This window comes from Saimiri boliviensis, chromosome 2, assembly GCF_048565385.1.
Source record: "Saimiri boliviensis isolate mSaiBol1 chromosome 2, mSaiBol1.pri, whole genome shotgun sequence".
In the NCBI taxonomy this organism is placed as follows: Eukaryota; Metazoa; Chordata; class Mammalia; order Primates; family Cebidae; genus Saimiri; species Saimiri boliviensis.
Window position 1 is genome coordinate 188,733,218 of NC_133450.1, and position 26,007 is coordinate 188,759,224.

General features: G+C 41.5%; 1 protein-coding gene across 2 annotated transcripts in view; it reads left to right on the forward strand.

Moving 5' to 3' along the window:
• Positions 1–26,007, forward strand: part of MELK (maternal embryonic leucine zipper kinase) — a 93,676-nt gene that overhangs the window by 52,793 nt on the left and 14,876 nt on the right. For both annotated transcript variants that reach the window (XM_039474913.2, XM_074395048.1), the window contains exons 10-13: positions 1,993–2,091; positions 11,424–11,510; positions 13,247–13,378; positions 19,347–19,469. In XM_039474913.2, the coding sequence (XP_039330847.1) occupies positions 1,993–2,091; positions 11,424–11,510; positions 13,247–13,378; positions 19,347–19,469 (441 nt within the window). The remainder of the gene's footprint in view (positions 1–1,992; positions 2,092–11,423; positions 11,511–13,246; positions 13,379–19,346; positions 19,470–26,007) is intronic.

Below are 26,007 nucleotides of genomic sequence, written 5' to 3' on the forward strand. Positions count from 1 at the left end.
GCGTGTGCCACCATGCCTGGCTAGTTTTTGCATTTTTAGTAGAGACAGGGTTTCACCATGTTGGCCAGGCTGCTCTCAAACTTCTGACTTCAAGTTTTCCGCCTGCCTTGGCCTCCCAAAGTGCTGGGAGTACAGGTGTGAGCCACTGGCCTCTTTTTTTCTTTTTTTTTTTTTTGAGAGAGAGTTTTGCTCTGTTGCCCAGGCTGAAGTCCAATGGCATGATACTGGCTCACTGCAGCCTTCGTCTCTTGGGTTCCCGAGTTCAAGCGATTCTTGTGCCTTGGCCGCCTGAGTAGCTGGGATTACAAGCGTGTGCCACCACATCCAGCTGGTTTTTGTATTTTTAGTAGAGATGGGATTTCACCGTGTTGCCCAGGCTGGTCTTGAACTCCTGACCTTAGGTGATCCACCAACTTGGCCTCCCAAAATACTGGGATTACAAGTGTGAGCCACTGCGCCCAGCCTGGCCTCTTAAAAAAATTTTTTTTTTTTATAGACAGGGTCTCACTCTGTCGCCCAGGCTGGAGTTATGATCTAGGCTCACTACAGCTTCGAAACCCAGGCTCAAGTGATCCTTCTGCCTCAGTCTTCTAAGTAGCGGGTACCTCTGGTGCACACCACCACACCTGACTAATTTCCTGTATTTTTTCTTTAGTTTTTTTTTTTTTGGTTGTTTTTAAATTATTTATCATTTTATTCCTTACTTTCAGAAAACTATGTATTTTTTGTAAAGATGGGTTTTTGCTATGTTGCGCAGGCTGGTTTTGAACTCCTGAGCTCAAGTGATCTGCCTGCCTCAGCCTCCCAAAGTGCTGAGATTACAGGTATGAGCCACCGTATCTTACCTGTTCCCAACTCTTGCACATTAAATACATTAGTGGATACTGAGTAAATGCTTGCATGAGTGGGTATACTATTGAATGGGCCCTGTGATCTAGTGCACTGGTTCTTAAATTTCAGCAGGTATCAAAATTACCCCATGGGCTTGTTAAAACACAGATTGCTTGGCTCCAGCCCCAGAGTGTATGATTCAGTAGATCTGGGGCAGGACTGAAATTTTGCATTTCTAACAAGCTCGCAGAAGATGCTGGCTGATGCTGCTGGTCTTGGGACCACACTTTGAAATCCACAGATTTAGTGGAATGAGTCTCTGAGGGTGAAAGATAGAAGTGAAGTCTAGGTAAGCACTCTACCAGTCAATCAATGTGTCACCTAATCTGGTCTGTAAAATGGGGGTTCTGAGCCTGGCCTCACTGCTATGTAGTGTTATGAGGACAAAATGAGATTGATAGGAAACACTTTGAAAATATGAGTATCTTATTAGTGCAGTATTTTTTTCGTTATGTATTCAGAATATCTTCTGTTTTTTTCATCTATTAAGTCATCTTCTTTTATTCAAAATTTACCTCAGGCTCACTCACCTTGATTAAGTAGGGCCAGACCACTCAATCTCCATAATGAGATTGAAAAGGCCTTACACTTTCTTCTGGACTCCAAAAAAAAATTTTAATCTTTGTTGATTAAATTTTCTCTCCTTACATTTGAAAATTACAAATGGAAAGGTGTGCTTTTCAACTTGTTCTGTGTGATTGTAAGCTCATCGGAGGTAGAGATTGCATATTCAGTATGAATGCCCTGCATTGTGGCTGCTTGAATGTTAAATTGGTGAATATTTCCCATGAATAGGTTTTCCAGCAAAAGACTATTACATCATACAATAGATTGACTGAACTTCTTGAATAATGTCCATACCAATGAAATTCATGTTTGCTAAACATTTATCTTTCAAGCCTGTGTTGGTTGCTATAGTTTTCTTGCCTCTATTGGCTTCTTTAAAGAATTTATTCCAAGGCCATTTTAAGGTCTTTGGCAGCATTTTTGTGATGATAAAGTTTACATCTCTTCTAATGCATTTTGAGTTCTCAGGAGGAAAGGTGTTCTACGTTCTCTATTTGAAATGTTAATCTCTAGCTACTTTTTAATGGCCACTAGGTGGACCCAAAGAAACGGATTTCTATGAAAAATCTATTGAACCATCCCTGGATCATGCAAGATTACAACTATCCTGTTGAGTGGCAAAGCAAGAATCCTGTAAGTAAAATGAAATCCAGTAAAAAAAATTTTTTAAAACTTTGTGTGGTCTTTGGGTAAATTCAGAACCTACAATGATGTGGTCTAAATATACAAGAAAATATATTTTGTAGACTTATTAATCAGATTAGTGTTTGGGAGATTTGTAACCTAATGGACAATGGTTCCTTAACCCCATCTGCAAATAGAGAATTACCTGAGACCTTAAAAAGAAATGCCTGCTGCCACCCCAGAACACTTAATGGGAGTTTTTAAAAGCTCCCAGGTGTTTCTCTTGTTTAGTCAGTCACGGGGCTCTGGAAGTCTTGGGCAAGTTACTTAACTTTGCAGAACCTATTTATTCATCTGTAAAAAGTAGGTTAAACCAGTTCTACTTCCCAGAGAAGTTATGAGGGTACAGTAGTTCTCCAACTTTTTAGTTTGAGGACCCCTTTATACTCTTAATATTTATTTATTTATTAAAAAATGATATAATAAACCTATTACATATTAACACAGATATTTTTTAGAAGAATAACCATTTACAAAATAAATTTAGAGAAAAGAACAGGGTTGTTTTACATCTTTGCAAATTTCTTTAGTCTGGCTTAATAGAAGACACCTGTATAGTCACCTGCTTCTGTGTTTGGTCTGTTTTGCTATGTTGTCTTGATTGAAGCCTAGGAATAAAATGCAGATATGTAGTAGGAAAAGGGAGAAGAATTTTAATAGCCTTTTTAGACAGTTTCTGATATTCCATTAAAACTTGACAAATGGTAGTTTCTTAAAGGGTAATAGCATGGGGAATCTGAAGTCAATGAAATTTTGCACTTTATTCCATCAAATCCTTTGGTCTGTCCAATGGATCTTTCCCCCACATAACATGATGCATTGGTTATTTGGAAAACACTGGTTCACTGAGTTAGGCAAATCTTTCAAATGTTAAAACATTTCATTATTCAATGTTAAATCACATTCCTTAGAATCACCACTGCTCTCAGTAGAAAAGTCCTTAACTATTGGAAAGCACTCAAGATCATGGTGGCAGATAAAAGTTTTCTAAAATTCTAATTTTTGCTTGAAAGCTCAAATTCTATCATTAACAACAAATATGTCAGTTATTTTCCTTGAACTGACAAGTTCTCTTGATTCATTTTTGAGGAAATGTCTGCTAAACATTTAAGTCTAAATAACTATAGTTTGTCAGTGTTCTTTCCAGTCAAAATGGTATTTTTTGAAAACAGTGGCTAATTAGGCCAGGCTGGGTAGCTCACACCTGTAATTCCAGTACTTTGGGAGGCTGAGGCAGGCAGATCACTTGAGGTCAGGAGTTCTAGACCAGCCTGGCCAACGTGGTAAAACCCTGTCTCTCCTAAAAATACAAAAAATTAGCTGGTATGATGGTGCATGCCTGTAATTTCAGGTACTCAGAAGGCTGAGGCAGGAGATTTGCTTGAGCCCAGGAAGGCAGAGGTTGCAGTGAGCCAAGATTGAACCACTGCACTCCAGCCTTGGGTGACAGAGTGAGACTCTGTCTTGAAACAAAAAGAAAAAATAGCTAATTGAGCTCATAATTCAGTCACATAGGTGCTTTTCCTTGAGATAGCTATCATACTTTGGTATGTAGCAGTGCATAATGCTACTTCCTGTTTAGTCACACAGAATATTAAAAACATGTACTCAAAGTAAATGTAATCAAATTAATGTCTTTTACCGGTTTATCAGGGAAATTTTTTCCCCCCAAGATGGAGTTTTACTCATCTTGTCCAGGCTGGTGTGCAATGGTGGGATCCCGGCTCACTATAACCTCTGCCTCCCAGGTTCAACTGATGCTCCTGCTTTAGCCTCCCAAGTAGCTGGGATTACAGGCACATGCTACTACGCCTGGCTAATTTTTGTATTTTTAGTAGAGATGGGGTTTCGCCATGTTGGCCAGGCTGATCTGGAACTCCTGACCTCAGGTGATCCGCCCACTTTGGCCTCCCAAAGTGCTGAGATTACAGGCATGAATCACCGTGCTTGGCTGTATCAAGGAAATTCTTAATTGAAGCTGACTTTTTTTTGGAACTATGGGTGTATGACAAATAATACAATATTTTAGTATAGTTTGATGCTGCTGTATTTGATTTGTACTAAGGTGCCAGCAATTTTATTTATTTATTTATTTTAATTTTTAATTTTTTTGAGAGGGAATCTCACCAGGCTGAAGTGCAGTGGTGCGATCTCGGCTCACTGTAACCTCTGTCTCTCGGTTTTAAGCAATTCTGCCTCAGCCTCCCGAGTAACTGGGATTACTGGCACATGCCACAACGTCTGGCTAACTTTTGTATTTTTAGTAGAAATGGGATTTCACCATGTTGGCCAAGCTGGTCTTGAACTCCTGACCTCAGGTGGTCTGCCTGCCTCAGCCTTCCATAATGCTGGGAGCCACCATACCTGGCTGCCAGCAATTTTATTTATCACTACTTTCGTACCATCCATACAAATGTCAACACTTTGAAAAATGAAAAATAAGCTGGGCATGGTGGCTGACGCCTGTAATCCCAGCATTTTGGGAGGCTGAGGCGGGCGAATCACAAGGTCAAAGGATCAAGACCATCCTGACCAACATGGTGAAACCTCGTCTCTACTAAAAATACAAAAATTAACTGAGTGTGGTGGCATGTGCCTGTAGTCCCAGCTACTCAGGAGGCTGAGACAGGAGAATTGCTTGAACCCAGGAGGAGGAGGTTGCAGTGAGCCAAGATTGTGCCACTGCATTCGAGCCTGGTACCTGGCGACAGAGTGAGACTCTGTCTCAAAAAAAAAAAGAGAAAAATGAAAAATAATAATAATAATATTATTATTATTATTATTTTTTTTTTTTTGAGACGGAGTTTCGCTCTTGTTACCCAGGCTGGAGTGCAATGGCGTGATCTCGGCTCACCGCAACCTCCGCCTCCTGGGTTCAGGCAACTCTCCTGCCTCAGCCTCCTGAGTAGCTGGGATTACAGGCATGCGCCACCATGCCCAGCTAATTTTTTGTATTTTTAGTAGAGATGGGGTTTCACCATGTTGATCGAGATGGTCTTGATCTCTTGACCTCGTGATCCACCCGCCTCAGCCTCCCAAAGTGCTGGGATTACAGGCTTGAGCCACCGTGCCCGGCTTAATATTATTTTTTTATAAAAAAGATGGGGTTTCACCATGATGGCCAGGCTGGTCTGGAACTCCTGACCTCAGGTGATCCACCCACTTTGGCCTCCCAAAGTGCTAGGATTACAGGTGTGAGCCACCACGCCCAGCTGAAAAATAATATTGTTATAAAAATAGTTTGACCTTGGAGACCCTCAGGCATCTGCAGACTGTACTTACAGAACTGGTGTAATATGTGCATATGTAAAAAACATAAACAACCCTAAGTGTTATTTAAGTTTAAGCAATTCTAAAAATATTATATCTACATTGTTTTTTAAAAATGCTTTTTTTTTTGAGAGGGAGTCTTGCTCTGTTGCCCAGGCTGGAATGCAGTGGCATAATCTTGGCTTACTGTAACCTCTGCCTCTCGGGTTCAAGCGATTCTCCTGCCTTAGCCTCCTGCGTACCTGGGACTACAGGCACCTGCTACCGCGCCTGGCTAAATTTTGTATTTTTTAGTAGAGATGGTGTTTCCTCATGTTGGCCAGGCTGATCTTGAACTCCTGACCTCATGATCTGCCTGCCTCAGCCTCCCAAAGTGCTAGGATTACAGGCATGAGCCACTGAGCCTGGTCCAAAGAAAAGTATTTTAATATTTAATAGGCTTTCCAGATAATTCAGGATATTCTCTGATACCTCACCAAAACTTTACAATGGACTAGGACATGTGCATGAATCAGCAGAATAGCTTAGAAGTGTGTCTCAGATATGCTGCGGTGTAGTATTGGTACTTCTGTGGGTTATTTGCTTTATGGAATAATCATACCAGTGTAAATACCCTTCCCAGTGGCCAGCTCATCTTGGAAAGATAAACTATACTTGCTTCAAGCCCCTTCTCACTATTCTGCCCGCTATTAATGGGCCATGTTGCCTGAACTGAAATCAATCCTGATGCTTCTATGATTGTCAACTCCTAAAACTTCTCTTATCCAAGGATGTCCCCTGGTCCTACATGACATCTTTAATATCTCTTCAGAAAATAACAACATAATTCTAAAAGCAGCCACACCAAGATCCTAAGAACAGCAGAATGTGCAAGTTTCTGAGCCGTGCAGCAGCAGAACCAGGGAAGCTGTGATGTGCCCCTCTTGAGGTGGAGAGATAGGTGGTGCAAATGCCTATGTTCAGCCATTGGGGGTCATCATTTCTCCATGTGTGGAGAGTTTTCCATATCTTCTCAGCCATGATTCTAATAGGATAGGATACATTACTGTTTGTGTTAGAAGAGATGCCAAAATGAAGAACGTCTCTGCTTTCTACAACCCCAAGAGTCTTTTTTATTTGGGACACAGTATAAAGTAAAATACATAGTTTTGAGTGTTCCAAAAGAGTGTACAGTTTCCCTTGCATCTTTTTTTTTTTTTTTTTTTTTGAGAAGGAGTTTCGCTCGTTACCCAGGCTGGAGTGCAATGGCGCGATCTCGGCTCACCGCAACCTCCACCTCCTGGGTTCAAGTAATTCTCCTGCCTCAGCCTCCTGAGTAGCTGGGATTACAGGCACGTGCCACCATGCCCAGCTAATTTTTTGTATTTTTAGTAGAGACGGGGTTTCACCACGTTGACCAGGATGGTCTCAATCTCTCGACCTTGTGATCCACCCGCCTCGGCCTCCCAAAGTGCTGGGATTATAGGCTTGAGCCACCGCCCCCGGCATTCCCTTGCATCTTAATGTAATAATTGCTACTATTTACTGAGTATGTAGAGTAAAATAGTGTACTATTATAGAACAGGCTCTCTGTATATTATATTGTGGTATAATATAGGCAGGAATCTTAGGATAGTACTTTTAAGAGTCAGGCACTATCCTATGGGCTTAATCTGTACACCAACTGTCTGATGTAGGTACTATTATTACCCCCTTTTGCAGATGAGGCAACTGAGACACAGAATCATTAAGCAACTTGCTCAAGGTCAAACAAGTAATTGTAGAACCAGGATTTGAACCCACACTAAAGGGTTCTGGAATGGAATGGATCTGATAGGCTAGCTGATTCAAGCTCGGGCCCATGTTCTGTGTATTTGTAGCCTTTGTGGCAAGCATTGCTTATCTGGTCTCTGTTTAGCAGAGTGATGGAGAGATGGTATTGTGTTATGGTAGAAAAATGTGGGGCTAGGAATGAAAAATGCCAGTCTTAGGCAAATTACAGTAACATTTCTGAGTCTTCATTTTATTACTTCTAATATGGGTATTCTAATGTCAATCTGTGCATGTTTGGGTCACATTTTGCCATTTATAGAGTACCTTTACATGGTATATCATTAATCTCTTTTGCCTGCCTTGCAGAGCTGTTACAGGATCTAGTGAATTATATACAGAAGTATAATGGATTGTTGTTGCTTTTTGAAGGATTTGCTTTTCTCTTTCAGTATTGTGTTTCGTTGAGTGAATTATTTAAAAAATTCAGATTTACTTGAATATTTAAGGTATAGATGCTGTTCTATAACTCTATGCATGATCTCCTCCTGCCATTTTCATACGTAGTTCTGGTACCCAAGTATTGTATCAAATAGAATTTATAGTCAGTTCCATTTTCTGCCCTAGTGAACAGGAAATGTAGTAGGCACGGATAATCCAAAATAATTGGCTAGCTTTTGGTATGCATTTTTTGATGCATTTTTGTACTTAATTTAACTTGAGTATGTGTTGCTGAGAATTCAGAGCGCTTTAAGTATTGATCCTCTTTAGAAAACACAGCTTGAGATGAATCATGTTTTTCAGACCTTTGGTATCTTTTCTACCCCACTCATTTCATTGTTTCTAGCTCAGGAGCCCAGCAGAGATGGTGGCACCCCCTTCTTCCATCTCCTCCCTTTCTCATACATATGGCTTACGCTAAAGGTACAGGAAGGAGGCTCTGGGAGAAAGGGATTCTTTTAGAGTTTAAAAAAAAATCTTTTGTAAACTTAAGATGATGGAGGGAACCTCAAAAATTTCTTTTCTTGTTTCAGTAGTGATTACATCAACAAGGCAAGTATTAAAATGTCTAGGCTTCTGAGGTTGAGATCATCTTGAGGGGGAATCTGTAGTTCCAGGAGCAGCCACAGTCAAAGCAGCACAATGAAAACTTAGTCTTAGCACTTTGGGCTTTCACAGTACCACTAGTATAAACTGTGGTCTCAACTTTGTAACCCACGAGGTTGTGCTTGTACCAGTCAATAATGCAAGGCTTTCTTAGTCTGAGCTGCTGTGACAAAATACCATAAATTGGGTGTCTTAGAGAGGACAGAAATGTATTTCTCACAGTTCTGGAGGTTGGGAAGTTCAAGAGCAAGGTATCATAGAGTCCAGGGTTCTGGAGAGTAAAAATAAAGAAAGAAAAAAAAAGGTTAAGGCACCAGCAGATTGGGTGTTTGATGAGGGCCCACTTTCTGGTTCATAGAAGGATTCTTTCTTGCTGTGTCCTCACATGTTGGAATGGGACAGAGGGAAAGACCTCTGGGGCCTTTTTTTTTTTTTTTTTTTTTTTTTTAAGAGATAGGGTCTCACTCTTTGACCCAGGCTGGAGTGCAGTGGCTTGATCAAACCTTACTATAACCTTGAACTCTTGGCTTCAAGTGATCCTCCCACCTCAGCCTCCTGAGTAGCTGGGACTACACATGTGAGGCATTGCACCTGGCTAATTTTTGAATATTTTTTTGTAGTGATGGGGTCTTGCTATGTTGCCCAGGCCAGTCTCCAACTCCTGGCTTCAAGTGATCCTCCCACCTCAGCCTCCCAAAGCCCTGTGGATTACGGGCATGAGCCATTGCACTTTGGCCTGGGGCCTCTTATATCAGGGTACTAACCCTATTTATGAGGGCAGAACCCACACATGACCTACTCTTCTCCCAAAGGCACAACTCCCTAATACTATTACACTAGTAATTAGGTTTCAACATGTGAATTGAGGGGAAAAATTTGTCTTTACTGTTTATTTTCATGATGGCAGCCTGACTTTCTCTTGAGCTCATTGATACAAGTGCAATGTTCAAAACAAGGGAAGCTCATGATACTGCTCTGCCTTGTGCTGGGCAGACCTCTCTTTCATGTTATGTTTGGTTCTGAATACCTCACTTCCATGTGTAGCATCAACCTGCAGTGTGATCTACGGAAAGGGCCAGAATCGTAAAGGGAGTTAATCATTAATGTGAAGGTTGACAGATCTAGAAACAGAAGACTTGGAGAGGAAAGGTTGCCCATAATAGGAATACTCAAATTTCTGAAAGGCTCTTATATCACAGAAGAAATAGAATTATGACTGTTGGTGAAATAACCATTTTTTGAGGGCCAACTCTATTGAGATGTTGAACTTGTTCTATGTTACATGTATTGCAGGGCATGTACCTTCTCTCTCTAACCCAGGCGTCCCCAAACTGCGACCCCCTAAGGCCATTTATCCGGTCCCCTGCCGCACTTCAGGAAGGGGCACCTCTTTCATTGGTGGTCAGTGAGAGGAGCACAGTATGTGGCGGCCCTCCAACGGTCTGAGGGACAGTGAACTGGCTCCCTGTGTAAAAAGTTTGGGGACGCCTGCTCTAACCGATGATAAAACTGAGACTCGGAGGTCTAGTCATGTTCAAGGCCACATGGTTATTAAGTCCTGTTGCAATTAAAACTAAGGTCTGTCTAATTCCAAACCCTGTTAGCCATCAGGTTGTACCAACTCCCAGTGGACAGAGATCACAGGAAGACAGACCTCAGGCAGCAGGAGGGAGATGCTAACCATTCCAGCTGTTCTGTGTACCTTGGAGAGGAGACCTTTAAGCACAATGTAAATGTAAAGCATCCCTCACTGGGGCTGAGAGTTCTTTTTTTTTTTTTTTTTTTTTTTTTGGAGACATAGTTTTGCTCTTGTTGCCCAGGCTGGAGTGCAGTGGTGTCATCTGGGCTCACTGCAACCTCTGCCTTCTGGGTTCAAGCAGTCCTCCTGCCACAGCCTCCCGAGTAGCTGAGTAGCTGGAATCACAGGCGTGTGCCACCATGCCCGGCTAATTTTGTATTTTTAGTAGAGACAGGGTTTCTCCACGTTGGTCAGGCTGGTCTCAAACTCCTGACCTCAGGTGATCTGCTCACCTCAGCCTCCCAAAGTGCTGGGGTTGTAGGCATGAGTTACCACACCTGGCTTAAGAGAGTTTTTATGTTGGAAAGGTGAACTTTAAAGTTATATTCTCCTGCTTCTCTTCCCATGTTATCTTCTGAGCTTTCTTCCAGGTCCAGGCCAGGCCATTCCTGCCTTTTTGTTCTCAGTGATCCTTGTTTGGTTCTGAGAACCCATTTCCGGCCCCACCTTTAGTGAGTTACCATCATGTAGGGATTACTTGGATAATTTCTGTCCTTTAGCAAAATGAATTTTGTGTAGAGGCTCTTATTCTTTTTTAAAGTTGTGGTTCAGCATAATAATGATTGTATGGTATTTATGGCATCATCATAAAGGCTCCTTGAATTATGCTAAACCTAAATATAACCTCAGGCACCCTATGCTCTACAAGTCTGAATCACCCTTTTACCAGTCTGTTGTAGCCACTGATTTTAGATGCCTAGGTGGCTGCTCTTTGATGAAAATACCAGTGCAGGTCTTTTGGTAGGGAAGGTGGGTATACAGTTCCTGGGCTGTACAACAGAACTTTATTTTATTTTTTTTTTTGAGACAGAGTCTCGCTCTGTTGCCTAGGCTGGAGTGCAATGGCACGATCTTGGGCTCACTGTAACCTCTGCCTCCTGAGTTCAAGCGATACTTGTGCCTTAGCCTCCCAAGTGGCTGGGATCATAGGTGCCTGCCACCACACCCTGCTAATTTTTGTATTTTTAGTAGAGACAGGGTTTCACCATGCTGGCTAGGCTGGTCTTGAACTCCTGACCTCAGGTGGTCCACCTGCCTTGGCCTCCCAAAATGCTAGGATTACAGGTGTGAGCCACTGCGCCTGGCCTTGTACAAAAGAACTTTAACAACAATTGCTCAGATGATAGGGATATGAAGAGCTGGGAAAGAGCTCATCTTCTTGAAATGATTGCTGGCATATGCTTGCATCTTAAAAGATTATAGAGAATGTTTATTCTTTCCCAAGAAACTGACAAATTCGTTTTACTTTTACATAATGGTGTTTGATTGTATAAAGTAATTATGCTGATTTTAAAATTTCAAAGCAATGAATATATTTGTAATTTTTGTTAATAAAGTGTATAATTTTTTTTTGTAGTTTATTCACCTCGATGATGATTGCATAACAGAACTTTCTGTACATCACAGAAACAACAGGCAAACCATGGAGGATTTAATTTCACTGGTAAGAAATACAGCATGGACTGGGCATGGTGACTCATGCCTGTACTCCCAGCACTTTGGGAGGCTGAGGTGGGAGGATCACTTGAGGTTAGCAGTTTGAGACTAGCTTGGCCAACATGGTGAAACCCTGTCTCTACTAAAAACACAAAAATTAGCTGGGTGTGGTGGTGCACGCCTGTAATCCCAGCTACTGAGGAGGCTGAGGCATGAGAATCGCTTGAACCCAGGTGGCGGTGGTTGCAATGAGCCAAGGTTGCACCGCTGCACTCCAGCCTGGGTGACAAGAGCTAAACTCTGTCTCAAAAAAAAAAAAGAAATACAGCTTGAATTTGAGACTAATACCTTTTGTTTCATTGTTTTTTATTTTATCAGTATATGAAAAATAGTATAGCATTTTCAGACCAATGATTTTATTATGGGTACAAATACTGAATTTAAAAAATATTTATGTATGATTTTCACACAATCCTGATGTGTTAAGATATCTTATTTAAAAATGAACATTTGATACTTAAAACATTGATGAAGAATTATCGTGAAAAAATAATTAAGAAACAACAAACTAGTGTACAGAGAATGGACAGAGTTCTAATTTTGACTACTTCACATGCAACCAGATTTCTGCTGTGGAAATGAGGTAGATGTAAAGCAATTTTCTTCTCACTTGAAAGCAACCCAGCAGTGTCACGTCACTCCTAAGGAGACAAACCAAATACCATAAAAGCATTATGAATTCTGGTGTTGGCTTATTGGCTATTTCAGATACTCAGTCTCTAGATCAGGCGTCCCCAAACTGTGGCCTGCAGGCCGCATGCGGCCCCCTGAGGCCATTTATCCGGCCCCCCGCCGCACTTCAGGAAGCGGCACCTCTTTCATTGGTGGTCAGTGAGAGGAGCACAGTATGTGGCGGCTCTCCAACGGTCTGAGGGACAGTGAACTGGCCCCCTGTGTAAAAAGTCTGGGGACGCCTGCCCTAGATCATACCTGTGTTTTGAGTGTGTGTGTGTGTGTGTGTGTTTTAAGAGATTAAGGCAGTCACAGCTGTCTCTAATGTAAAGGGTGAGACTTCTCCCTTGCTTTGCTCCTGGCCCAGTGCTCTGTCATCTATCACCTATGATTTATGTTTGTTTTATCTGTTCTTTAACTCGCAAGATGGAGTCATTAAGCAATTTTTTTTTAAAAATTAAACAAAGCTTTGCTGGCTGGGCGCAGTGGCTCAAGCCTGTAATCCCAGCACTTTGGGAGGCTGAGGTGGATGGATCACGAGGTCAGGAGATCGAGACCATCCTGGTCAACATGGTGAAACCCTGTCTCTACTAAAAATACAAAAAATTAGCTGGACATAGTGGCGCGTGCCTGTATTCCCAGCTACTCAGGAGCTGAGGCAGGAGAATTGCCTGAACCCAGGAGGCGGAGGTTGCGGTGAGCCGAGATTGTGCCATTGCACTCCAGCCTGGGTAACAAGGGCGAAACTCCGTCTCAAAAAAAAAAAAAAAAATACAGAATTAATAGCAGAAGAAATAGCTAAACTGTTTAAAAGTTGTTCCTTAGGGGGAGTGGAAATTGCATGTGTGTGGAGGTGTGGTGCGGTGGTTGCTATTTTTTATCATATGCCTTGTAAACCTATTGGCTCTTAAAGTCCTGAATGTTACATTGAAGAAGAAAGTTAATTTAAAGTAGAATATCATCTCCACAAACATGTAGTCTTCTAACCAACTTGATTTTCTTTTCCTCTAGTGGCAATATGATCACCTCACAGCTACCTATCTTCTGCTTCTAGCCAAGAAGGCTCGGGGAAAACCAGTTCGTTTAAGGCTTCCTTCTTTTTCCTGTGGACAAGCCAGTGTTACCCCATTCGCAGATATCAAGGTAAGTGTTACGGCCTGTCTTGTGAACACCTTTGGGTCTTGCCATGTGCCCTCCCTGTTTCTGAGGGCATATACCACTAGGAAAGTAAACTTTCTGGTGTCAAGGAGTCAGAGGCAAGACATTTTGTGACTTCAATATTTTTGATGAGACAAATGGGAAGTTCTGGAGTTGAACTCTAAATTTATTTATTTTTTGAGACAGAGACTTACTCTATTGCCCAGGCTGTAGTGCAATGGCATGACCTCAGCTCAGCCATTCTTGTGCCTTAGCCTAGCTGGAATTACAGATGTGCACCATTATGCCCGGCTAATTTTTGTATTTTTAGTAAAGATGGGGTTTTGCCATGTTGGCCAAGCTTATATCAAACTTCTGACCTCAAGTGATTTGCCCTCCTTGGCCTCCCAAAGTGCTTGGGATTATAGGCGTGAGCCACAACACCCAGTCTCTAAAATTCTGAACGTTAACATCGTATTTTATAAACCTCCTCCCCCAAACCCCTTTTTTTCCCCCCATAATAGCAAATTCTTGATGGCTTTAGAAAATGTTTAAGCCATCGATAAGCTAAAAGGAAAATATAATTTACTTATAAACTTACTACCTGTGGATGAGATAGTTAATATTTACTGTGTCTTTCCAGTCATTTTTAAAAAGTGTAATTTTATATAATTTACATGCATTCAGATGCTTTTAAAGGACACATTATTGAATTAAGAGAAAAATTTAAAAATTTTGGGGAATAAGATCTGTGATACAGAATATATGATGCTTTATGTGACATGAAATATTTTGATAAATATTTGATATTTATGTTAAGGGTTTAGGTTTTTGTTTCTTTTATAATTTGCATTCCTTTGCTGAAATGGAGCATGTTGATTAGTGTTTCTTCCTGTGTTATTTTGAGCAGTAGCTAGAGTTCATGTAATACAGTGGTGCAGTCATGGCTCATTGCAGTCTTGTTTGTTTTTTTGGTTTTTTTTTTGAGACAGAGTTTCGCTCGTTACCCAGGCTGGAGTGCAATGGCGCGACCTCGGCTCACCGCAACCTCCGCCTCCTGGGTTCAGGCAATTCTCCTGCCTCAGCCTCCTGAGTAGCTGGGATTACAGGCACGCGTGACCATGCCCAGCTACTTTTTTGTATTTTTAGTAGAGACGGGGTTTCACCATGTTGACCAGGGTGGTCTCGATCTCTTGACCTCGTGATCCACCCGCCTCGGCCTCCCAAAGTGCTGGGATTACAGGCGTGAGGCACTGCGCCCGGCCATGCAGTCTTAACTTTCCAGGCTCAAGTGATCCACCCACCTCACCCTCCCTAGTAGCTGGGTCTACAGGTGCATGCCACCACACCTGGCTAATTTTTAATTTTCTGTAGAGATGGGGTCTAGCCATGTTGCCCAGACTGGTCTCAAATGCCTGGGCTCAAGCAGTCCTCCCTCCTTGGCTTCCCAAAGTGCTGGGATTATTGGCGTGAGCGACTGCACCTGGCCTGTCATGGACATTTAAAATGATGAAGAAGCTTACATATTTGGAGGCACTGTGTCATCCCTAAATGCTTGTGTTAGTCCTTGTTTTCTGTATGATGCTTTGTATTTCCCATGGCTTAAAATTCAGCTCTCCAAATACTTTGCCACATGGGTATGGAACTATGTAATGTCGTCTTCCCTCAGATTAATTCAGGTTGCAACATAAATAATCTAAGCACTAGGAAATTGCAATTCATCCTCAGAGAGAAGTAATTGGCCTTCTTTATGGAATCCAAAATAACGCAATTGACTGTGTAGATGAAGTGATTTTTGTTTTCCCTTTATAGGCCTGTAAAAAAAAAAAAGTTAAAATGCCACCTGTTTTGTTGAATTCCCCCTCCCACAGTTTCCTTTAATACCTCATTTAGATCTCCTTTTACTACTTGTCAGTCATGTGCTACAGGCATAGTGGGTCTTATGTCCCTGCCAGACCTAACCTGCCCTCCTTTTTCCATCTCTAGTTGGTCAGTACACTGGCTGTTGTGTAAAGAAATCTCTGAAGGGAGATAATTTTATTCCTGCGTTGGTTTTCTAGTCTGTTTTGGAGAGTTTTAATGGTTTGTAAATATTCTCTGCCTAGGCAGCTCTTTTGCACATGAGCCCCATGAATCAGCCAATCCCCCATCCTGCCTACACTGCCAAACCCTTTAAACTTTCAGGTGCAGGTAACACATTTGGGTCCAGGAAAATGCAAAACCCTGAATTTTGCTTCTGCTTAAGTGAAAAATCACTTTGACTAAATTTTAAATTTTATAACAGTTTACTTAAGGGGCCTAAGACGTTTTCTTGAGCCATTGGATTTTTTTTTTTTTTGAGATGGAGTTTTGCTCTTGTTGTCCAGGCTGGAGTGCAGTGGCATGATCTCGGCTCACTGCAAACTCCATCTCCCGGGTTCAAGTGATTCTCCTGCCTCAGCCTCTGGAGTAGCTGGGATTACAGGTGTGCGCCACCGCCCCTCTCCCCCGCTGATTTTCATATTTTTAGTAGAGACAGGGTTTCACCTTGTTGGCCAACCTGGTCTCGAACTCCTGAACTTAGATGATCCACCTGCCTCGGCTCAAAGTGCTGGGATTATAAGTGCGAGCGCCGTGCCTGGCCTGGATTTTCTTATATCTGAATTGACCTGGTCTCAATTGATCTGCTCACATGAGTTGTAAGTGGAAAAGACCTGGGAAGATATTTACTCTTATCTTCCATCTACTACATAATGAACATTTACCTAATAATTTAATTATTTGGACAGTCATATTATTAAATCAATTTTATTGCAGATAAAGAGACATTTTAATGATAAGAAATGAAATAAAAATCAAATTTTGGGGTCTTCTGATCTTTGTGCATATTGAGACATGAAGCAAGTCACATAGTCTGTTTGTACTGTTCTTCCCCTTGATAGAATTATCCCTTTTCTCTGGGGTGTTGTTTATAAGAAAGTAAATAATCCTGGTCAATCAATCAATAGATGGTCCTTTCAGTGAAACACTAATACAGACTGGTCCAGGAACCACAGAAGACCACATCATTATCAGTGTCATTAGCATTTTCAGGTCCCATGCTGGGCTGCTGGGAAACCAGTTTGTGTAAAGTATGGTACTTGTTCTCTAATAGTCAAGTTGAGGCAAGGCATATATATACATAGATAATACTGCATCATAGTAGATGATGGGGGCCAGAGAAGTGGTCAGAGTTGTGCTGGGGAGCTTTAGAGGACAGGAGTTATCACCATGGGATCCAAACTGGACCAACAGTCGAGGTTAGAAGGATGGAAAAGAAGTGGTACAACATTCAGGGCAAGATAAGTGGAATCAGCAAAAGCATGGGCACCTAATTGTGCTTGGTGTATTCTGTTGACAGTGGCTGGACTTGTTGCGTTAAAAAAGAAGAGTTCAAGTACCGGAAGAGAGAGAGCAAGCAAATGAGCTGGAAGAGTAGGCAAGAGCCAGATAACAGAGAACCTGAAATTTTTTTTTTTTTTTTTTTTTTTTTTTTTGAGATGGAGTTTCGCTCTTGTTACCCAGGCTGGAGTGCAATGGCACGATCTCGGCTCACCGCAACCTCCGCCTCCTGGGTTCAGGCAATTCTCCTGCCTCAGCCTCCCGAGTAGCTGGGATTACAGGCAAGTGCCACCATGCCCAGCTAATTTTTTGTATTTTTAGTAGAGACGGGGTTTCACCATGTTGACCAGGATGGTCTTGATCTCTCGACCTCGTGATCCACCCGCCTCGGCCTCCCAAAGTGCTGGGATTACAGGCTTGAGCCACCGCGCTCGGCCCTGAGAACCTGAAATTTTTTAAATCTTTATTTTATTTTTTATTTTTTATTTTATTTTATTTATTTATTTTTTTGAGACGGAGTTTCGCTCTTGTTACCCAGGCTGGAGTGCAATGGCACGATCTCAGCTCACCGCAACCTCCGCCTCCTGGGTTCAGGCAATTCTCCTGCCTCAGCCTCCCGAGTAGCTGGGATTACAGGCACACGCCACCATGCCCAGCTACTTTTTTGTATTTTTAGTAGAGACGGGGTTTCACCATGTTGACCAGGATGGTCTCGATCTCTTGACCTTGTGATCCACCCGCCTCGGCCTCCCAAAGTGCTGGGATTACAGGCTTGAGCCACCGCGCCCGGCCTATTTTTTATTTTTTTAAGACTAGTCAAGTGCAGCAGTGAGAAGGGGGGAAGAGTAGGACAAGAGTTTGATCTGTAACTGACTGTGAACAATCAATTGAGATAACTCGCTACCTTCGGACCAGCCTAAACTTTGTTCAGTAGTTACTGAGGAGCCATTGATTTTTGCGCAAGAGAGAGAGACATGAACATGATTTCGAAAAATTCATCCAGTGGTATATAGAATTGTTCACTCAGGGGTGATATGTGTGCTATCAGTCCCTACTGCAGTATCCGTGACAGCTGTCATTCGTACAGCACTGTACTTCTCTCCACCAAGCCTAGACTTAGCTTTAGGATTTTTCTCAGCCTACCTCTCCATGCAGCCAGTTCTAATTGGTGGTTATTGGTAATCCTGGAGAACTCCGTCATCCTAGGTTGAGAAGTTGGAAAGATTAGTGGTAGAAACTGTATTGTCTGTCTGAATAGTCTAGGTATGAGAAGATTTGTCCTTGATCTAGGATAGTGGCAGTGAGACTTTGGGAAAAAAAGGATGAGATATAAGAAATTTAAGTAAAATTGCCTGGCTGTATTAACAAGATATTAAGGGAAAAGGGAGAGAGGAGAAGTAAAAAGTCCAAGTACACCCACAGTCTTCAGGGTATAATTAGTATACCCTTAGTTTATGGAGGGGGAAGAATGAAAGAACACAGTTATTTTGGTGGCGTTGTTAGCACAAGACCCCAGATGTCCTATCCCTGGGAGATCCTTCATAAGGCTAATTTTCTTCCTGCTGGAGATTATTAACTACCCTGTAGGTTCTTACAAAGAAGAAACCTATATTTGGAAGTTGTTTCCCCTCCGTCTTCTACTTTGTCAAATGTTTTTATTTGTAAATTTGCAATAGAGTTGTCTGGTATGGTGATCACATGATAACAAAAAGTAGTATGCCATGTAACATAAGAATATTGCAAGACATTATTTGAGAGTTGGAGATTTTCCTTTCTGATAATTTGAACTGAAATTTTCTGACTTCCTTTTTCTGTACTGGATGGTCAGCTTCTTCAATATATTGTCTCCTATTCATTTTTGTTTCCAGGGCCTTACTCTGTGCCTGGAATACAGTTGTGTGCTGCATAAAGGCAACGTTGAAATGCATATATGATGGTGGTTCCATAAAATTATAATACCATGTTTTTTCTGTACCTTTTCTTTCTTTTTTTTTATTTTTTAAATTTTTTTGGAATACAGTCTCTTTGTATTACCCAGTCTGGAATGCAGTGGCACAGTCTCGGCTCATTGCAACCTCCACCTCGAGGACTCAAGCGATCCTCCCACCTCAGCCTCCTAAGAACCTGGGACTACAGGCCCATGCCTGGCTAATTTTTGTATTTTTTTTGTAGAGACGGGGTTTCACCATATTGCCATATTGCCCAGGCTGGTCTCCAATGGCTGAGCTTAAGTGATCTGCCCACCCCTGGGCTTCCAAAGTGCAGGGATTATAGGCATGAACCACCGTGCCTGGCCTTTTTCTATGTTTGGATTTGTTTAGATACGTAAATACTTAACTGTTGTGTTAAATTGACCTATAGTATTTAGTAGAGTAACATGCTACACAGGTTTGTAGTGTAGGAGCAGTAGGTCCTAGGTGTAGCCTAGGTGTGCAGTAGGCTCTGACATCTCAGTTGGTGTAAGTACCTTTTATGATGTTCACACAATGATAAAATTACCTAATAATGTGTTTCTCAGAATGTGTCTTGTGTTGTTAAATGATGCATGACTGTATTTTAAATATTGAATCATAGTACTGTTGTCTTTAAGTTCTTCTGTCTTTTCATTGAAAAGTCAAAGAATTGGAGCCTGGAAGATGTGAACACAAGTGATGGAAATTATGTGGCTGGATTAACAGACTATGATTCTTGTGAAGATAATTTATCAACAAGTGTTGCTACTCCCCAAACATCACAGGTTAGTAATTTTTATTACTATTTAAAGCAGAATATATTGTTTCAATTATAAAAACAACCAGACTAATGTGAAACCAAGGTGTGCTTGCAAATTTAATGAATTCTTAAGCCACTGAAAATGTTAATGAGATAATTGGATTAGGAATGAAAGGGAAGTCAATTATATCCGAGTTGAAGAAAGCCAAGTCTCTATTTTAGAGCACTTCACTGCTCCTTTATTTCCTGTTTATTATTATTTTTTGAGACCTAGTCTTGCTCTGTTGGCCAGGCTGGAGTACAGTGGCACAATCTCAGCTCACTGCAACCTCTGCCTCCCAGTTTCAAGTGAGTTTCGTGCCTTCCAAGTAGCTGGGATTACAGGTACCTGGCTAATTTTTATATTTTTAGTAGAGATGGGGTTTTACCGTGTTGGACAGGCTGGTCTCGAACTCCTGACTTCAGGTGATCCACTCACCTCAGCCTCCCAAAATGCTGGGATTACAGACATGAGCCACCGTGCTCAGCCTTCTTTTTTGTTTAAAATGAGATATAATAAGGGATATACTTTACATGTAGTTAAATAGTGAAAGTCACCTTTTTTGTGTGTGTAATTCTGTGTGTTTTGACAAACGCATACAGTTGTATAACAACCACCAAATTAAGATATAAAACAGTTCTATTACTACTCAGAATTCCCTCATTCCCCTTGTGGTCAACTTCCCCTCCCAACTCTTGGTGGCAATTATCTGTTTTTCTTTCCTTTTCATAATTTTTATTGTACTTTAAGTTTGTTGAGCTTTTTGGATTAATGAAAATTAGTATAGATGAATTTTTTAAATCAAATTTGGGAAGTTTTCAAATATTTTATTTGCCCCACTCTCTTTGTTCTATTTTCTGGGACTCCCCTTCCATGTATATTGGCACACTTGATGGTGCCCTACAGTACTCTGAGGCCCTGTTCATTTTTCTTTTATCTATTCATTCTGTTTCTCAGACTAATTTCAGTTAACCTGTTTCCAAGTTTCTTTCTTCTGCTTACTGAAAGTGCTGTTTAATCCCTCTAGTGAATTTTTTGTTACGGTTTTTTTTTTTTTGTTTTTTTTTTTTTTGAGACGGTGTTTCACTCTTGTTACCCAGGCTGGAGTGCAATGGCGCAATCTCGGCTCACCGCAACCTCCGCCTCCTGGGTTCAGGCAATTCTCCTGCCTCAGCCTCCTGAGTAGCTGGGATTACAGGCACGCGCCACTATGCCCAGCTAATTTTTTGTATTTTTAGTCGAGACGGGGTTTCACCATGTTGACCAGGATGGTCTCGATCTCTCGACCTCGTGATCCACCCGCCTTGGTCTCCCAAAGTGCTGGGATTACAGGCTTGAGCCACCGCGCCCGGCCTTGTTACGGTTATTATACTCTTTAACTCCAGAATTTGTTTGGTTCTTTTAAGTAGTTTTATATTTATTTATACTCTGTATTTGTTGTGACACTGCTTTTATACTTTCCCTTAGTTTTTTAGACATTCCTGTTGTTATTTTATCATATTTAAAAACTGATTTTCAGTCTTTGCCTGCTAAGTCCCATGTCTGGACTTCTTCAAGGACAATTTCTATTGACTTTTTTTTTTCCCTGTATATGGGCCATAATTTTTTTTTGAGTCAGTGTCTTGCTCTGTTGTCTAGGTTGGAGTGCAAGGGTACAATCTTGGCTTACTGCAACCTCTGCCTCCTGTTCAAGAGATTCTCCTGCCTCTGCTTCCTGTGTAGCTGGGATTCCAGGCACCCGCCATCATGTCTGGCTAATTTTTTTTTTTTTTTTTTTTTTTGGGATTTTTGTAGAGATGGGGTTTCACCATGTTGGCCAGGCTGGTCTTGAACTCCTGACCTCAGGTGATCCACCCACCTCAGCCTCCCAAAGTGCTAGGAATACAGGCGTGAGCTACTGTGCCCGGCCATACTTTTTCATTTCTTTGCATGTATATGTCTTGTAATTGTTGAAAACTAGACATTTTAAATAATATAATGTGGCAGCTCTGGTAATCAGATTTATTCCCTCTTCAGGATTTGGTATCATTGCTGTTTGTTGTTGTTTAGTGACTTTTCTGAACTAATTCTGTAAAATTGTTTAGGTCAGTGTTGAGCTGCATTTATGATGGTGGTCCATGAGATTATATAATACCATATTTTTACTGTACCTTTTCTCTGCTCTATTAGTGTAGTGATCAGCTAATGGTTGTCAAGATTTCCTTAGATCCTGGCATCAACATGTCTCTCAGTCTTTGTGTGGGCTCTGTGTAAATCTGGAATATGCCTTCAGCTTTCAGCCAGGCAGTTGATAACTCTGCCTTAGCTTTCACTTCCTATTTGCGTAGACCTCAAGGTCAGCTTGCAGTGAGATCTTAGATCCTTCTAAGGTTTTTTTTTTTTTTTTTTTTTAAATTTGAGACGGAGTTTCACTCTTGTTGTTCAGGCTGGAATGCAATGGCGTAATCTCAGCTTACTGCAACCTTCGCCTCCTGGATTCAAGCAGTTCTCCTGCCTCAGCTGCCCAAATAGCTGGGATTACAGGCATGTGCCATCATGCCTGTCTGATTTTGTATTTTTAGTAGCAATGGGGTTTCACCATGTTGATCAGGCTGGTCTTGAACTCCTAACGCCAGGTGATCCACCTGCCTTGGCCTCCTAAGGTGCTGGGATTACAGGTATGAGCCACCATGCCAAGCCCCTTCTAAAGTCTTTCCTGAGCAAATGCACAGCCGTAGGTATGAGCACATCCTATACACGTACATTGGGCTTGCAGATTCCCTGGTATATTTTGCAGTTTTTCCAGGTCACTGTGGACATCTTATTTTCCAATGTTTTCTTTTCAGCCTTTTTGTTAGTTTGTTGTCACCAGCTATTACCCACTGTTTTGGCAGCCACAATGTGTGACAATTGTCTTTTTTTTTTGAGATAGAGTCTCACTCTGTCAACCAGGCTGGAGTCCAGTGGGGTGTGATCATGGCTCACTGCAGCCTCGACCTCCTGGGCTCGAGCAGTTTTCTTGCCTCAGCCTCCTGAGTAGCTGGGACTATAAGTGTGTGCCACCATGCCCAGGTAATTTTTACAAAATTCTTTTGTAGAGACAGGGTCTCTATGTTTTGCCCAGGCCAGTCGCAAATTCCTGGACTCAAGAGATCCACTTGCCTTGGCCTCCCAAAGTGCTGGGATTGCAGGTGTGAGCCACTGCCTGGCACCTCTAAATCTTTTTAACCGATGCTGCTGGGAAAAGGCTGTTCCCACTGGGCAGGCTCTGAGTAAGGTCAAATAAAGACAGCTTTCATAGTAGGGTCTTCTAGGGAAGTACTAGCCAGGGTAAATAATGACAGGTTTCTGAGCATAAAGCTCTGAAGGAGCTCTAACTTGTTCTTCCCCCTCCAGAGGCTCCTAGGTTGCTGGTTGTCATCGTGATTTGGGCTGTGAGTTTCTAAGACTATCACAGAGCTGGAGAAAGGAGAATGGGAATAGGGCAAATTAAAACACCTCAAAGCTCACTGTTTCTACTTAGCTATTTTCTATGAGTAAATGCTGTTATCCTCGGCTAATAGGCAGAGTTCTGAAAGTACAGAGGTATACTTTGTTTATGGATAGGGAGATTTGAAAGTATAGATTGCAGTTTTTCCCAAAATGAATTTTAAATGTAATCTCAACTTTTCAGTGGATATAAAATAGTGCAAAATGATTCTAAAATGTATGTGGATTTTAACTTGATCAAGACAATTGCAGGTGGGAAAAAAAAAAACTAAACTAAAATAAAATGTATGTGGAAATACAAAGGGGCAAGAATAACTAAATTACTCCTAAACAATAAGAAGATGGGAGGAAACTGCTCAACCTGATACAAGAACTGTTATAAAATTAAAGAAATTAAGATATGTGGTATTGTTACAGATAAGACAATGAAACCTTTCATACCTTACATTTAGGTTTGTCTCTTTAAAAATAACAGCTAGATTTGGTATGCAAACTGAAAATCTTTATCTTTTGAATTGAGAGCTTACCCAATTTATATTTATTATGTATCTGTCAGTTTTTATGTTTTCTGTTTGCCTTTTTCTGTATTTCCCACTTATTTCTTGTGTTTTTTTATGTTAATTTCCCCCACATTTTATTGGTTTCTATTCTTTTAATATTTACTCTAAATTTTCTTTTTTTTTTGAGACGGAGTTTCACTCTTGTTACCCAGGCCGGAGTGCAATGGCACGATCTCGGCTCACCGCAACCTCCGCCTCCTGGGTTCAAGCAATTCTCCTGCCTCAGCCTCCTGAGTAGCTGGGATTACAGGCACGTGCCACCATGCCCAGCTAATTTTTTTGTGTCTTTAGTAGAAACGGGGTTTCACCATGTTGACCAGGATGGTCTCGATCTCTTGACCTCGTGATCCACCCGCCTCAGCCTCCCAAAGTGCTGGGATTACAGGCTTGAGCCACCGCGCCCGGCTATTTACTCTAAATTTTCAACATATTTAACCAAATGTAAAGTGAATCTGTATCCTTTTTTTGGAGGGGGGGAATGGAGTCTTGCTCCGTCACCCTGGCTAGAGTGTGGTGGCGTGATCTTGGCTCACTGCAACCTCTGACTCCCAGCTTGAATCAATTCTCCTGCCTCAGCCTCCCAAGCAGCTGGGATTACAGGCACCTGCCATCATGCCTGGCTCATTTTTGCATTTTTAGTAGAGATGGGGTTTCACCGCGGCGACCAGGCTGGTCTCAAACTTCTGACCTCAAGTGATCGCTTGTGTTGGCCTCTCAAAGTGCTAGGGTTACATCTAGTGCCTTTTTAGTTAATCTGTCTTTTCTCTCTGGCTCCTTGTAGGACCTTCTCTTTGTTTTTGGTGTTCTGCAAGTTTCAGTATTAGGGCTACTGCGTTGCACAGCCCGAGGGAACACACCATCTGTGTGCTGTCTGTGGATAGTGTCCTCTAGAGTTGTGTAATATGGTTAGTAGAGTTCTGGATTTCTTTTATGTATCCTGGTTATGATTCATCATGCTTCCTATGTATGAGGATTTATATTTTTAATCAATTTTGGAAAATTTCTTGAATAATTACTGCTTTTTCTTTTTCTCTCCTTTTTTTTTTTTTTTTTTTGAGACAGAGTTTCACTCTTGTTGCCCAGGCTGGAATGCAGTGGTGCAATCTTGGTTCACAGCAACCTCTGCCTCGCGGGTTCAACCGATTCTCCTGACTTAGCCTCCTGAGTAGCTGGGATTACAGGCACCCGCCACTATTCCCAGCTAATTTTTGTATTATTAGTGGAGACGGGGTTTCACTGTGTTGGCCAGGCTGGTCTTGAACTCCTGACCTAAGGTAATCCCAAAGTGCTGGGATTACAGGCGTGAGCCAGCATGTCCGTCCTGCTTTTGTTTGTTTTTTTTAAAAAACAATATTTATATAAATTTATAGGGCACACTTTTCTTACATACATAGTGGTCAAGTGAGAGGTTTTAGGGTGTCACCTGAAAAACATACATTGTACCCCTTAAGTAATTTCTCATCACCCACCCCCTCCCATCTCCTCACCCTTTTAAGTCTACATTTTCTACCATTCCACTCCCTACATCCATGTGTACACCTTTTTTAGCACCCATTTATGAGTGAGAACACGCAACATTTGTCATTCTGTGTCTGGCATGTTTCACTTAAAATAACCTCCACTTCCATTCATGTTGCCGCAAAAGATAGGATTTCATTCTTTTTTATGGCTGAACAGTATGTCTCATTTCCTTTATCCAGTCATCCATTGATGGACACTTGGGTTGGTATCATGTCTTTGCTATTGTGAATAGTATTGAGATGAATATTCAAGTGCAGGTGTATTTTTGATGTACTGATTTCTTTTCCTTTGGGAAAAGAAGGAGAGAGAATTGCTGCTTTTGCTGTGTCCATATTATCTATCTGGAACTTAGAATAGGCGTATGTTAGACCCATTTTATTTCATTTTCGGTTTCCTTAAACCATCTTTCATATATCTTACATCTTTTTCTCTCTTGACTACATTCAGAGTAATTTCAGATTTATATTTTTATTCAAAAAGTCTCTATTTCTTTTAATCTGTTATTTGACATGTGCATTGAACTTTTCATTTTTTTTTTTTTGAGACGGAGTTTCGCTCTTGTTACCCAGGCTGGAGTGCAATGGCGCGATCTCGGCTCACTGCAACCTCGGCCTCCTGGGTTCAGGCAATTCTCCTGCCTCAGCCTCCTGAGTAGCTGGGATTACAGGCACGCACCACCATGCCCAGCTAACTTTTTGTATTTTTAGTAGAGACGGGGTTTCACCATGTTGACCAGGATGGTCTTGATCTCTTGACCTCGTGATCCACCCACCTCGGCCTCCCAAAGTGCTGGGATTACAGGCTTGAGCCACCGCGCCCGGCCCGAACTTTTCATTTTTATCATGTTTTTATTTCTAGAAGATTTTAGTCTTTTTCAAATCTATTTGAACCGTTTTGGTAGTCTTTTATTCTTTTCTCATGTTTTTGTTTCACTGTTTTAAACATGTGAACATTTATGTTCTGTATTTGATAAT